This window comes from Phoca vitulina, unplaced genomic scaffold (genome assembly GCF_004348235.1).
Source record: "Phoca vitulina isolate PV1807 unplaced genomic scaffold, GSC_HSeal_1.0 scaffold9, whole genome shotgun sequence".
Taxonomy (NCBI): Eukaryota; Metazoa; Chordata; class Mammalia; order Carnivora; family Phocidae; genus Phoca; species Phoca vitulina.
Genome location: NW_022589712.1, coordinates 12167633 through 12181741, shown reverse-complemented (window position 1 = coordinate 12181741; position 14109 = coordinate 12167633). Strand labels below are relative to the sequence as shown.

The 14109-nt window shown below is 38.4% G+C and overlaps 1 protein-coding gene and 1 pseudogene across 1 annotated transcript in view; both read right to left on the bottom strand.

Annotated features, from left to right (window-relative positions):
* The window catches only part of TFB1M (transcription factor B1, mitochondrial), a 67081-nt gene that overhangs the window by 35748 nt on the left and 17224 nt on the right, over window positions 1-14109 (bottom strand). Inside the window, exons 3-4 of the mRNA XM_032407609.1 lie at window positions 10660-10768; window positions 9120-9271 (exon numbers count right to left, since the gene is read on the bottom strand). Coding sequence (XP_032263500.1) covers window positions 9120-9271; window positions 10660-10768 — 261 coding nt within the window. The remainder of the gene's footprint in view (window positions 1-9119; window positions 9272-10659; window positions 10769-14109) is intronic.
* LOC116634666 lies at window positions 5748-6166 on the bottom strand (annotated as a pseudogene).

Below are 14109 nucleotides of genomic sequence, written 5' to 3'. Positions count from 1 at the left end.
ATGGCTAAATACTCTAAAGCAAAGTTTCCTATCCTTGGCATTACTGACATTTTGGGCTGGTAAATGTGGAGTAATTTTCTGCTGTGAGGGGCTATCTTGCTTACTGAAGGATGTTTACCAGCATCCCCAACCTCTATCCACTAGACACCAAAAGCAGCCCCCAGTTGTGACAACCAAAAATATCTTCAGACAGGCGAAGGTAATAGTATAGCAAAGAAGGATCCTGAGCTCACCTCCTCCCATCACACACCACAGCTGCAGCTACATATAGAGGAATTCTCCCTAAGAATGACCTGAAGACTTGCAGAACAGCTCTTAGCTCTAAGTATAAAGACAAAGCCACATGAAGAAGGGAAAAAGGGACAAAGACGTGTCCAGGCCAGGAACCAAACCCTGGAACTGAGACCCAAAAGTGGGAGGGGAGATCACAGATGCAAAGGTCCTTCCTGAAAAGTGAGAGGTTACAGCCCCATACCAAGCACCCCCTACCCTGGGGATCTGCACAGGAAGATAAGCTCCCATAACTTGTTTTTGAAAATCAGCTGGGCTTAACTTCAGGAGAATTGGAGAGCTAGAGGAAACAGACTCCACACTTAAAGGGATCACACACAATCTCACTTGCTCTGAGACCCACACAGAGGCAGCAGTTTGAAAGGTGCCTGGACCATACATGAAGGAAATTTACTGACTAGTTTTAGGGAGCACGCCAAAAGGGCAGGGTTCTAAAAGAACTTTATCCAAGAATAGAAATGCTGGCAGGCACTACTCTTCTTGCCCTCCTTCAGCCTAGACATCTGATGCTGGTGGGCACCAGTCTGACACTATCCATACACCTTGCTAGCACTGCTTGCCCTAACCCAGAATTCCCCTGCAGACCTGTCTTGCCAAACCCACCTTCCTGGCAGACATTCCTTGGCTCCTGTCCCGCACACCTAGCAGATAGCCTCAGTGGAGACCGTTGCCCCTAAAAGCAACTCCTACTGGGAAAGTGGGCAGGGGGCACCCCTGCCCGCTAGTGTACCTGCTGGAATCATGGCCCAGTCACAGCAGAAGGGTGCACACAACCAACACAGGGGATACCCCTAAAGCACCTGGTTCCGGTGACCATGTTTCTAGGCCCCACAGCACACCTTCCATATAAGGCCAAGCCTTCAACGCCAGGAGTCAATGCTGACCTACCTAATTTATACAGAAACAAATACAGACAGACAAAATGAGCAGACAGAGGAATGGCTTCCAAACAAAAGGACAAGACAAAATCTCAGAAAAGAGCTAAATGAAAAAGAGATAAGCAATCTACCTAAATTAAGAGTTCAAAGTAATGATTATAAAGATGCTCATCAAACTTGGGAGAGGAGTGGATGAACTCAGAGGGGATTTCAACAAAGAGATAGAAAATATAAAAAAAGAACAAATCAGAGCTGAAGAATACAATAACCAAAATGAAAAATACAACAGAGGGAATCAACAGCAGATTAGAGGATGCAAAAGAACAGATCAGTGATCAGGAGGACAGGGTAATGGAAATCATTCAAGCTGAACAGCAAAGAGAAAAAAGAATGGAAAAAATGAGGACAGGTTAAGAGACCTTTGGGACAACATCAAGCATACCATAAGGGATACCACAAAAAGAGAGAAAGGGGAAGAAAACTTAATTTTAGGAAATAATAACTGAAAAATTACCTAATCTGGGAAAGAAAACCCAGGTCCAGGAAGCACAGATACCTCTGAACAAGATGAACCCAAAGAGGTGCACAAGGAGACACATTATTAAAATCTCAAAAATTAAAGACAAAGAGAGAATCTTAAAAGCAGTAAGAGAAAAGCAACTAGTTATGCACAAGGAAACATCCATAAGAGCTGATTTTTCAGCAGAAAATTTGAAGGCCAGAAGACATGATATGTTCGAAGTGCTGAAAGAAAAAAAACCTACAACCAAGAATCTCTACCCAGCAAGAAAGATTATCATTCAGAATTGAAGGTGAGATAAAGAGTTCCCCAAACAAACAAGTTAGAGTTCATTACCACTAAACCAGCCTTGCAAGAAATGTTAAAGGGAATTCTTTTTTTTTTTTTTCAAATAGCTGATGCTTTTTTTTTTTTTTTAAGATTTTATTTATTTATTTGAGAGAGAGAGAGAACAGAGGGAAAGTGAGAGTGAGAAGCAGACTCCCCACTGAGCAGGGAGCCTGATGCGGGGCTTGATCCCAGACCCTGAGATCATGACCCGAGCTGAAGGCAGATGCCCAACCAAGGCTGAGCCACCCAGGCGCCCCTTAAAGGGAATTCTTTAAGCAGAAAAGAAAATACCATAACAAGAAGAAAATCATAAAATAAAAAATTTCACTGAAAAAGCAAATATTATACATTAAAGGTAGATCAATCCCTTTTATAAAGCTAGTATGAAGGTTAAGACAAAAGTAATCAAATCAGCTATAGCTATAATAATTAGGAATACACAACATAAGAAGATATAAAATATGACATCAAATACATAAAACATGGGCAGGGGATAAAACAGTAATGCTTTTAGAATATGTTCAAACTTAAGCAACCATCAACTTAAGTAGATGACTATATACATAGGTTGTTATATAGCAACCTCTTTTGATATATACATACATACATATATATATCTCAAAACAAATGATACACAAAAAAATCAAGAAAAAAGGAATAAAAGATCTACCCTGAAGAAAGTCATCAAATCAGAAGGGAAGAGGGCAAGAGAAGAAAAGAGAGAACTAGAAAGAAAACCAGAAAACAAGGAATAAAATCACAATAAGTACATACCTATCAATAATTACTTTAAATGTGAATGGACTAAATTCTCCAATCAAAAGACACCAGGTGACAGACAGAAAAATAAGACCCATTTATATGCTGCCTACAAGAGAATCACTTCAGACCTAAAGACAGACTTAAAGTGAAGGAATAGAAGATATTCCATCAAATGAAGTGAAAGAAAAAAAGTTGGGTAGCAGTACTTAACATTGGACAAAACAGACTTTAAAACAAAGACTAACAAAAGACAAAGAAGGGTGTTAGTAACAGAGGGATCCATTCCAACAAGGTTGAACAACTGTAAATATCTATGCACCCAACATAGTAGCACCTAACATATAAATATATAGTGCAAATATTAAAAGACACAAAGGGACAAAATGTAATAAAATAGCAGCAGGGGACTTTAATACCTCTCTTATATCAAAATTGATATTTCACCCAAACAGAAAATCAACAAGAAAACAGCGGCTCTGGATGATACATTAGACCAAATGCACTTAACAGATATACACAGAACATTCCATCTAAAAACAGCAGAATACACATTCTTTTCAAGTGCACATAGAACAGTCTCCAAGACAGATCACTTGTGGATCCACAAAACAAGTCTCAATAAATTTAAGACTGAAATCCTATCAAGCAGTTTCCAAGCACAATGATAGGAGACAAAAAATCAATTACAATTAAAAAAAAAAAAAAAACTGGAGGGGTGCTGGGGTGGCTCAGTTGGTTAAGGGTCCAACTCTTGATTTTGGCTCAACTCATGGTCTCAGGGTTGTGAGATCAAGCCCCATGTCAGGCTTCATGCTCAGGGAGAAGTCTGCTTGAGATTCTCTCTCTCCCTCTGCCCCACCCCGCCGCTGTTTGTGCTTCCGCTCTCTCAAATAAAATCTTAAAAAAAAAAAAACAACCCATGAAAAAATACAAACCTGTGAAGGCTAAAAAAAAAAAAAAATACTATTCAACAACCAATGGGTCAATAAAGAAATCAAAGAGAAAATAAAAAAAATACCTGAGACAAATGAAAATGGAAATACAACATCCCAAAATCTCTGGCATGCAGCAAAAGCAGTTCCAAAGGAAAGTTTATAGAGAAACAGGCCTACCTCAAGAAATAAGAAAAATCTCATATATTTAACCTTATACTTAAAGGAGCTAGAAAAAGAATAAAGCCCATAACTAGCAGAAAGAAGGAAGTAATGAAGATCAGAGCAGAAATAAATGAAACAGAGACTAATAAAAACAGTAGAAATGATCAATGAAACCAAGAGCTGGTTCTTTGAAAAGATGAACAAAATTGATAATTAAAATCCCTGAGCTTCAGTATTATTTTTCTTTTAAGGGGGGGGTAGAAGCGCAGAAGGAAAGGGAGAGTGAGAATCTTAAGCAGATTCCACACCCACTGTGGAGCCAGACGCGGGGCTCAATCTCACAACTCTGAGATCATGACCTGAGCTGAAATCAAGAGTCAGACACTTAACCAACTGAGCCACCCAGGTGCCCCTCAGTATTCTTTTCTATCAAAAGCTAGTAAGTCACAAGGATGAAAGGTACAGCACGGGGAATATAGTTAGTGGTAACTATAATAGCATTGTATACTAAGAGATAGTAGTTACACTTGGGGTGAACGTAGCATAACATATAGAGTTGTTGAATCACTATGTTGTACACATGAAACTAAGGTAACATTGTGTGTCAACGTCAGTTAAAAAATACCTATTTCATTAGGTGGCTATGAGGCTTAAATAAAAAAACATGTAAAGTGGCTATTAGTAGGCATTCCATAAGTAATAGCTGATATTATCATTATTATCATTACCACACAGGCAAATAAAAAACAAGGTGAGCATTATGACTGCCTAGCTTGCAGCCTGGAAGCCATACTCAGGCTGCAGCACAGGCAGGAGTACAAAGAGCCCAGAGGTCTCCTTGATGAGAGACGATAGAGGCCAGAGCTCTGGGCGGCCAAGGCAGCCAGAATTTGTGAGAAAGACTATTGGATATGGAAACACACAGAGAGAGAGAGACAGGGGAATGGTAGGGAGGAAGTGAGAGAGAGCTCCTGAGATATTCAGAGGGATCCTTTCAAGTCTTTGGCTGAGAACTGATCTGTAAGTGCATGAGATTGGGAGGCTGGAGAAAGTACTATCAGAAAATATGACAAAATGGAGCTCACAAAGGACTAGAAATAGTTTGCACTCCCAACAGCCAAGTGAAGAACTCTTGAAATACACAGGGCGCTGAATGCATTCCTCAAAAAGGTTGTGACTTAGTCGCGGGACTTAATTAGCCTCAGATTAAAGGCTGCTAAGAACCTGTCATAACAAAGCTTAAAAGCAAGCTTCAAACCAATCTGCAAGTGACTTATCTCTATGTGCCAGAGTAAAACCCACCACTCAACCCAATACAAGATCCAGCCCTCAACAGGATTAAAACAAAACAAAACCTCACAAAATCTAGTATCTTGTCAAAAATTGCCAGGCTTGCAAAGAAGCAGAAAAAAACAGGACCCATAGGAAGGGGGTGGGGGGGAACAAACAGTAAAATAGTACAGAAATAACAGAGGTAGTGAAATTAATAGTCAAAGACCTTCAAACAGCTATTATAAATATTACACATATGCACAAAGATGCCAAGGAAAGCATGAACATAATGAGGTAAGGGAAAATATAAGACCCAAATGGAACTTCTAGAAGTAAAAATAAAATATCTGAAATGAAAAATAAATTAAGTAAAATTAACAACGGGTTAGACACTGCAGAAAACAGCAATGAATTTGAAGACACAGTAACTGGAATTTTTTTTTTTATATTATTATTGGTACTTCTAAGTAAATGTGTTTAGAATAAAGTGTGATGCAGGTAAATTCAATATATCAAGATATGTCAATATATCGAGAGCATCTGTTCATAAAAGATTATATACTATACAAACTATTCAAGTCATATAAAACCACTTTTTCAGTGTCTTTTCAACTGAGAAGAATCCTGTTCAGTACACCTCCCCTCCTCAGGTGGTTCATACTGAGCAAGCTTTGTGTTCAGTTTTTTATTTTCTTCTACAAGAGCTTTATATTTCTCTTTCATTTCTGTTAATTCTAGGTGAAGCAGCTCTATATCTGGATTTTCTGGGTTAGCAGCTTCTAACTGATGCTTTAAAAAGTCTAAAGCACTATTAGGTTTCCCTGGTTCTTCATATAAGGCTACCACAATACCTTCTTGGTCAGCGTGTCCAGCACCCCCGACTTCAAGTACCTCCAGAGCTGCTCGCGCTTCAAGTGGGAGCCTTTGTAATGGGCCGCGACGACCGCGGCAGCAGCAGAGCTGGTGCCTGAGACTGTCTGGCGGGCTCCAGTAACTGGAAGTTTTACGATGGTGAGTTACCTTTATTTTTTATTTAATTTTTATGTATGGCGAATTATTAAATGGTTTCATGGGAGTTAACCAAATATCCAAGCATCTGTTAAATAATTTTTTTTTCTGTTTCTGCTGATGTATGATCCGATTGCTATCAAATATGAAGTTGCCTGAATCTGAGCCTTCGAATGTAGCCATCACTCTGTCTCATGAGTCACAGTGCTTCAATTATTAGAGCTTTATAATACATTTTAACATCTCATAGGGAAGCCTTCTTTCATCACTCTTCTTTTTCGAAATTTCTTATCCATTCTTGCAGGTCCACTCCTCAAGATGATCCTGGGAACTTCACTACATTTCAAGATGTTATTGAAAAAACATAATTTGGAAAAAATGAAGCATCTTTGTAACACTCATTTTTTCTTCCAGGGCTCTATTTCTCTTGACTTATCTCAAGTGATGTGTTGAGACTCTCAGTAAAGTTTTGTGATTATTTTTATATAGGTCCCTCTTTTTTCCTTAGGTTTCCAAAATAAACAGTTATAGGTTTCCCAATAATATTTTTACTCCTCTAATAGTGATATACTTTATTTGCTTCAATCCCTCCTGTACTTAATTTTCTGTTCATTTATCACTAATTCAATCCTACACTCTCCCTAACTTATGTAACTATTCTTTCAGTATATACAAACATGATAGATATTTTACCAAATTCTTGCTCTGCTTTGATGTGAATTGAATGTTCTTCTGAGGATTCCATGCTCTATCTTCTGTACTGGGCCTTCTGTTTCCTAGATTTCACACAATCTTTCTTCTTGGTGTCTCCAATCAGACCAATGCTTATATAGGCCTTGTCATTACATTAGAGGTGTTGATAGAGGTCAGTGAAAAACACTTTCCAATAACTGGTGCTAGGTTCGTTGGGATCATATATTAAAAACAGTAAAACTGGCTTCTTTTTCAACCACACACAAAAATCAATCCCAAGTGGATTACAGATGTAAACGTGAAAGATGAAACAATAAAACTTCTAGAAGATAACACAGAAGAGTATCTTCACGATATCAGGATACAAAAGGAGTTTTTCAATAAGACACAAAAAGCACTAACCATAAATTTACAATTAAAAACATCTGCTCTTCGGGGCACCTGCGTGGCTCAGTTGGTTAATCCTCTGCCTTTGGCTCAGGTCATGATCCCAGGGTCCTGGGATCAAGCCTCACATGGAGCCTGAGCCCGAGGACGGGAGTCTGCTTCTCCCTCTGCCCCTCCCCGCTGCTCTTGCTTGTACCCTCTCTCGTGCTCTCTCTCTCTAGCGTGCTCTCTCTCAAATAAATAAAATCTTTGAAACAAACAAATAAAAAACAAAAAAAATCTGCTCTTCAAAAGACACTGTAAAGACAATAACATGCAAAGAGTGGAAGAAATCTGCAATACATTTAATAAAAGACAAGTATGAAAAATGTTAGAACTCCTCAAAATCAATGAGAAAAAGACAAGCAATCCAACAGAAAAATGGACAAAGGGCAAGCACTTCACAAAAAAAGAGGTTATCTAAAAGGTCAATAAACATGCAAAATGGTGCTCAATCTGATTAAAAAATCAGCAAAAGACAAAATAAAACCATAATGACACACCATTCAGCTCTGATTAACCAAAACACACAACTGGCAACTGCAAGTACTAGCAAGGACATGGAGCAAAATGAACTTACACACATTTGGTGGGAATATAAACAGGCATAATGACTTCAGAGAACAATTTAGCATTATCTAGCAAAAGTGAAGATTTGCAGAACTTATGATCCAGCACTGCCACTTCTGGATATATACTCCAAGGAAAGCTTGCCTGTGGGCTCTAGCTGACATAAATAGAAGAATCTTCATGACAGTTTTGTTTGTAATAACAAACACTAAAACTAATTCAGAGTTCTAAAACAGGGCAATGGACATATAAATTATGAGTTAGTCAAAGAGTGGGTAGTATCTAGCTACACAAATAAACTACAGCTATGAGCAGCATGAGCGAATCAGGATAAAAAGAATACATGCTATATGAATCTATTTGCATAAGTTGAAAAATGGAGAAAACTAAAGTACATTAATTATACAGCTAAGAATCTATGGGATAAACTAAGCAGGGAATAATAAGTCCCAAATTCATGATACTGATTACCTTCATAGCATCTGGAGAACAGGAGACACGATCACATCACAATGAGCATACAAGGGGGTGTTAAAGATGTTGGGACTATAACTACTGACTCGAGCGGTGGGGACTCGGGTATTCTTCTTAAGCCACACAAATACATCATATACTCTTCTGTATTTGTAGGTCATAATAAAAATTTTTAAAAAACACTTAACAGTCTGCAGATCCCCTCATTAAACCTCTGCAGCTCACAAACTGCCCCTGCCTACCCTGTAGAATTATTTTCTAGAGAGTGAACCTGGAACACTCCTGTCATGGGAATGCAGGCACAGCAGGCACAGCTGAAGGAGGGGATTAAGGGAAAGCCTACGTACGGCATAAGGAGACACCAACCCCCTTCCCTCTCTCCAAATCGATTACTACATTCTTTAACTATCATTAGTTACATCTTTCTCTCATTGATATGAACTTATTAAGTTCAATATATCAATCTCAACATATCACATGCCAATCCTTATGTATTCCTGTATCACCAATATCCCACAGGTTTTATCTGTCTCTAATTGTTCTATGGCCCTATTGAGTCCCTGCATGGACTACACTGCCTTTTTGGTTGGCGGCACATCATTCGTTTCTCCATGGAGAGCTTAGAGCAGTTGCGCCTGTCATCATCATTACATGTTTAACTTTTGGTTGAGCTGTTGTTGGTTTGTGTGTGTAATGGGAGTATTAACTTAGAAAACATAGTCTGTGACAAAAATGCAGTATTATTGTGTTCTGGAATTTGATCAGGTGATAAAATAGCCAAAAAAAGTTAAAACTCACCTCTGCCACTTCCTTTTGAAAAGTCAACGTCATCTGGGTTCTGCCATAAACAAAAGGTCCACCTCTACAAGAAACATTTTCAAGCCACTTGATAATCAGCGGAGTTGATACGTTAAAAGGCAGATTTCCAATAATATGTACACTTGGAGGATCTGGTAAGCAGGAGAAAAAACAACCTGTAACGATTTTATTAATGGATTCTGAATACAATTTTAGCTAAGAGTTAAATCAAACTGGATACTCATAGTATCAAACAAAAATATATAAAAAGATATGGCTAAGTATTTTTCAGTCCATTTATTCTTCAAAAGCAATGTTTTCTCACAATCAGCTTTGAATTATTAAGAAAAAAATTCTACCTTAATTAGTGCTCAAAGTCCTTAGGTTTTTTAGCTTAGGAAAAATATGAAAAAGACTTGGTTTGAGGAAAAAGACAATTTGATCTGGACATGATATGGTCAAAGTACCTGCACCCAGATGATGCTGTCAGAGGGTCAGATGACCAGGAAGGGGATACTGGCTGCATATACAGACAGAAGTGTCTGCAATATACACATGGTCAGTGAAACCACGGGAGCAGAGTCCTTCAGGCCAATCTGCAGCACAAGGAAGATGCTCAAAAAAGAAAAATCTCAGGAACAACATCTAAGAGGTGGGTGGAAAAATAACCACCAGCAAAGAATAGCTAGAGAAAGCTCACACAATGTAAAAGGAAGAACAGGAGAACCCGGTATCAAGGAAGACAGGAGCAGAGATAACTTTTGGAAGAGAGTAGGCAACAGTCACATAAATGCCTGAGAGCTCAGTCAGATAAGGTTTGAAGAGGAAATCAGGAGGTCAGTGTGACTCCAGCATGGCTGGGGCAAGGCTGGAAACCTGGAGTCAGTGTGCTTAGAAGAGAATGGCATGTTGGAAGGCGGGGACAGGCAGTGCTGACCTCTCTGAAGAAGCCTGGCCGTGGAGAGGCCGGAGACAGGAGGCAGTTAGATGGAGGCGCACAGCAGCACCTGCATCTGCTCCGACGGGGTTCACAGGCACGTAAGACACCTCACCTATCTCTGTGTCCCAGCGAGCTGGCACACGGCAGGCACCCAGTAAACAGTCTACGGATGAAGAGTGCCTTGGCTGGTCACTGTGTACAGTGTACAGATGAAGAGTGCCTTGGCTGGTCACTGAGTGGGAGACCGTGGAAATTCGATGGGGCGTGGTTTACTAAAACATTTCTTTTTTCACCATTTGGAAAAAGTTAACAGTTCATAGTTTATCCCATCCTTATATGGTATCATAAAAATAGCAAGTTTATTTGAAGAGAATTCTGAACATTTAAAAAACATGAGACAAGTAAATTAGAATTTAAAAAAAGGAATTAGATTTATTATTTTGGAAAAAAGTAGAAAAAATTACAATACATACCACCTATTTAATTCTGTTCTGGTAATATTTAATATAAATGTATAATAACATTTGTAACACATAACAACACAAATATTTGTACTATAAATAATAAAAGAAAATAAGAAAACAACCCAAAATCACTTACCATCCTCCCACTGTCTTTTAAGACTTCCTGGAAAAGCCCTTTCTATCTTAAATGTCAATACATCTCCATGGACAATTCTCAGTTTTCCAGGTGCTGCATCAGAAAGCATCTAATTTACAAAAAGGTCAATAAAATGAGCTCATACTTTAGAGGATAGTGAAACACACACACACACACACTCTCTCTCTCTATATATATTTTTTTTACTTCAGATCTGTGCATCATTAAATCAGTATGAAAAGGCAGAGACTAACAGTGATCACTAATGAACTATGAGTACACCGTGTCTACTGTAATAGACAATCATGGTGTTTCATTTCTAACACATATGAATGACCCGTGATGGTAACAGATTATAGTAGAGCAATAGCTTATAATTTCACAAATGATACATTAACATAGTTCTGACCCCCAGAATAACTTGCATTTCTGTACAGATTTAGCAAAAACTCAACTCCTATCTGCAAGGTTTTTTTTTTTTTTTTTAAAGATTTTTATTTGAGAGAGAGAGAGAGAATGAGCAGGGAGTAGGGGCAGAGGGAGGGAGAGAGAGAAACAGCAGGGAGCCTGACTCAGAGCTCGATCCTAGGACCTGGAGATTATGAGCTGAGTGGAAGGCTTAACCGACTGAGCGACTCAGGTACCCCTCTATTTCCAGTGTTTTTAAATTATAGACTAAGGACATTATAATATTGAGAACTATTTGGGAATAAATCATAAAGATGAACTTATTTCAACAAATCTTTATAGCCTAAATACATACAAAGAATTTTACATATTTTCAAGAGCTATAACCTAATCTACCAGTAGATTCAAACCAAGTAGAAAGTCATCTGTCATTGCCAAGCTACATGGGGCACTCTGAGACACTCCCCTGATATTCCTAATCTTACTATTTCTTGATCCACAGGCACTTTCAACCTAATGAATTAACCATCCTGCATGTTTTTTTTTTTTTTAACATTTTATTTATTTATTTGATGGAGAGAGAGACAGCGAGAGAGGGAACACAAGCAGGGGGAGTGGTAGAGGGAGAAGCAGGCTCTCCGCTGAGCAGGGAGCCCGATGCGGGGCTCGATCCCAGGACCCTGGGATCATGACCTGAGCCGAAAGCAGATGCTTAAGGACTGAGCCACCCAGGCGCCCCAACTATCCTGCATGTTTTACCAAGAGCTACCTTCCAGCCTATTTCTACTTTCCAACTACTTGTTTTTGTTCCTCTTGCTTTAGTCTAAGTATAAAAGGAAAAAAAAAGGGGGGGAAGTACCGTTTTCTTTCTTATTTTTCTTCATTTTATCTACCTTAGCACCATACCTTAAGAAATGCTCTCACAGTACTAAAGTGTTGGCACCCATCTGAAAAGAGCCTTGAAGCTAAGCCATCTATGTATTTGTATTGCTTTAAGGGCTCCTGTACCCAACACAAAACTTATTCTTAAAGTCCTTGGCTTAAAACAACAACAACAACAACAACAACAACAAAAAACCCCAAAATCCCAACCCAGATGCAGTCCCTGACGCTTACAAAGTTTAAAATGCAGGAGTGAATGCAATCGATGAGAACAAACATCCCTGCTAATGTAGATTATAAGGAAGAGGTGACCCTCTTTCCACATCAAGTCTCACCTCAAGGAGCTCAGACACTTGGCTCCGAATCAGGGAACTTCTGCCCTGAGCACCCCTTACTTCTCTAGCTCAATTAAAGCTGATTCTCTCTACTAACCCTTCCCTTGTCTAATTCTGGCAACTGATAGGAAGGATGAAAGAAACATCACAGAAGCCAGAGAGGAGACCCTGGACCAAGGCACCCAGTTTGTGAATTACTCCTGCCTTTGGGTTAATGCTGTGCCTCGCATATGCTTCTTTACAGCATTTATAACATACTATATTGCGACTGTGTACAGAGAGGCTTCTTTCCCATGTAATAACATATGCTCCTTAAGGGTAGTATCTGTTTCTCATCTACTTTAATGTCCCTTGCAGCTACAACAGCACGCAGTAGGTGCTTCACATTTTTTATAAGTGAATGACCAACTATAAAACTGGAAACTTCCCCTCCCAGACCGAGATTTGAGGGTCCCAAAATCTGTAAGGTCAAGAAACTTGCAAAGATTTATTTCACTGATAAATCAGGTAGAATTATATAAGTAACATTTCAGAAATTCAGAGCTCAAATGCTTATATTGGTAAGAAGCTAAACATTTTCAATTTGGGAATCATCTAGTTTGGTATGTTTCATCATGGCAGTTTACCAAAAATAACTGCGTACTTCTGATATTAATGTACTTATGGATTATTTTAAATTACCAAGATTTGCTAAAACTTAATCTGATGAGTTCCAGACAATAAATCATCAAAAACATAATATCCTCAATACACTATGAATAAAAAAGGAGCTAGCTCTCTGTGGGACAGGCTCTTACTATATAAAAACTGTGTATTTAATGATAGCATTTACTATCAATGAAGAATTTGTTTTTTTCTATAATTATGCTTCACATAATTAAAACAAATTAACATACCAAAAACAGAGAGGCAGAAGAACTAAAAACTTATGCTTCATGATATCAATATATAGAAAGTAATAAAGTAGTAATTAAGACTACAACAAAACACTGTAAACTTGGCTCTTTGGCATTAATATACATGCTCTGATAACCACGTTTGAAATGTTCATTTTTTTCTACAATGACACATATAGCTGCATACCAGAAAACTGATATAACACACATTAACCTTCCTTTCCTAGATTTAAAGTTGCATTTCTATCCTATTTCTTTTGGATGCCCCTTCAGGCTTAAGTCTCAGTCAATGACAAAGCAAATCCTCCCCTTCTTTAAAAGGTACATCTTTTAAGACCACTCTGTAGCTTGATCTTCCCCTTTCAGACTCCCCACTGCAGAAGTAATGAATACTGGTGACCACAGCTTTAAGTGAAGTCCTTGAAACAATTATGGGGGAAAAAAACACTACACAAACTGAAATTATAGTATGATTACAGACAACAGCCATTTAAACACCTAATGATATTCAGCAATGACACATGAACACTTTCTAACCAACCACTAATAGAGAAAGATGTTTTCATTATCCTGACAATATTTGGGGGATGGTGGAGAGGTGGGAAAGATCACTGTTATAGCCCTTCAAGAACACTGCTACATTACACTTTAAAACCCTGATGGTGTTAGCTCATAATGTGCTCAAAGGCACAGCCTACTATGAATGCAAGCACTTGATTACAGCCAAATGAGTATTTTTACAGACACTCTTAAATTGTTCTATCATTTTTATTTTAGTTTTCAATCCTATATCCTTCCAAAATGAGATTTAAGTCAGCTTAGAGTAAAAGGCATTCATTAGCTAAGGCTGTAAAAGAAGAAACAGAAAACCAAACCATGAAAAGGAGAAGCATGTATATAAATCCTAGAGGTGTTAACTCACAATTTAT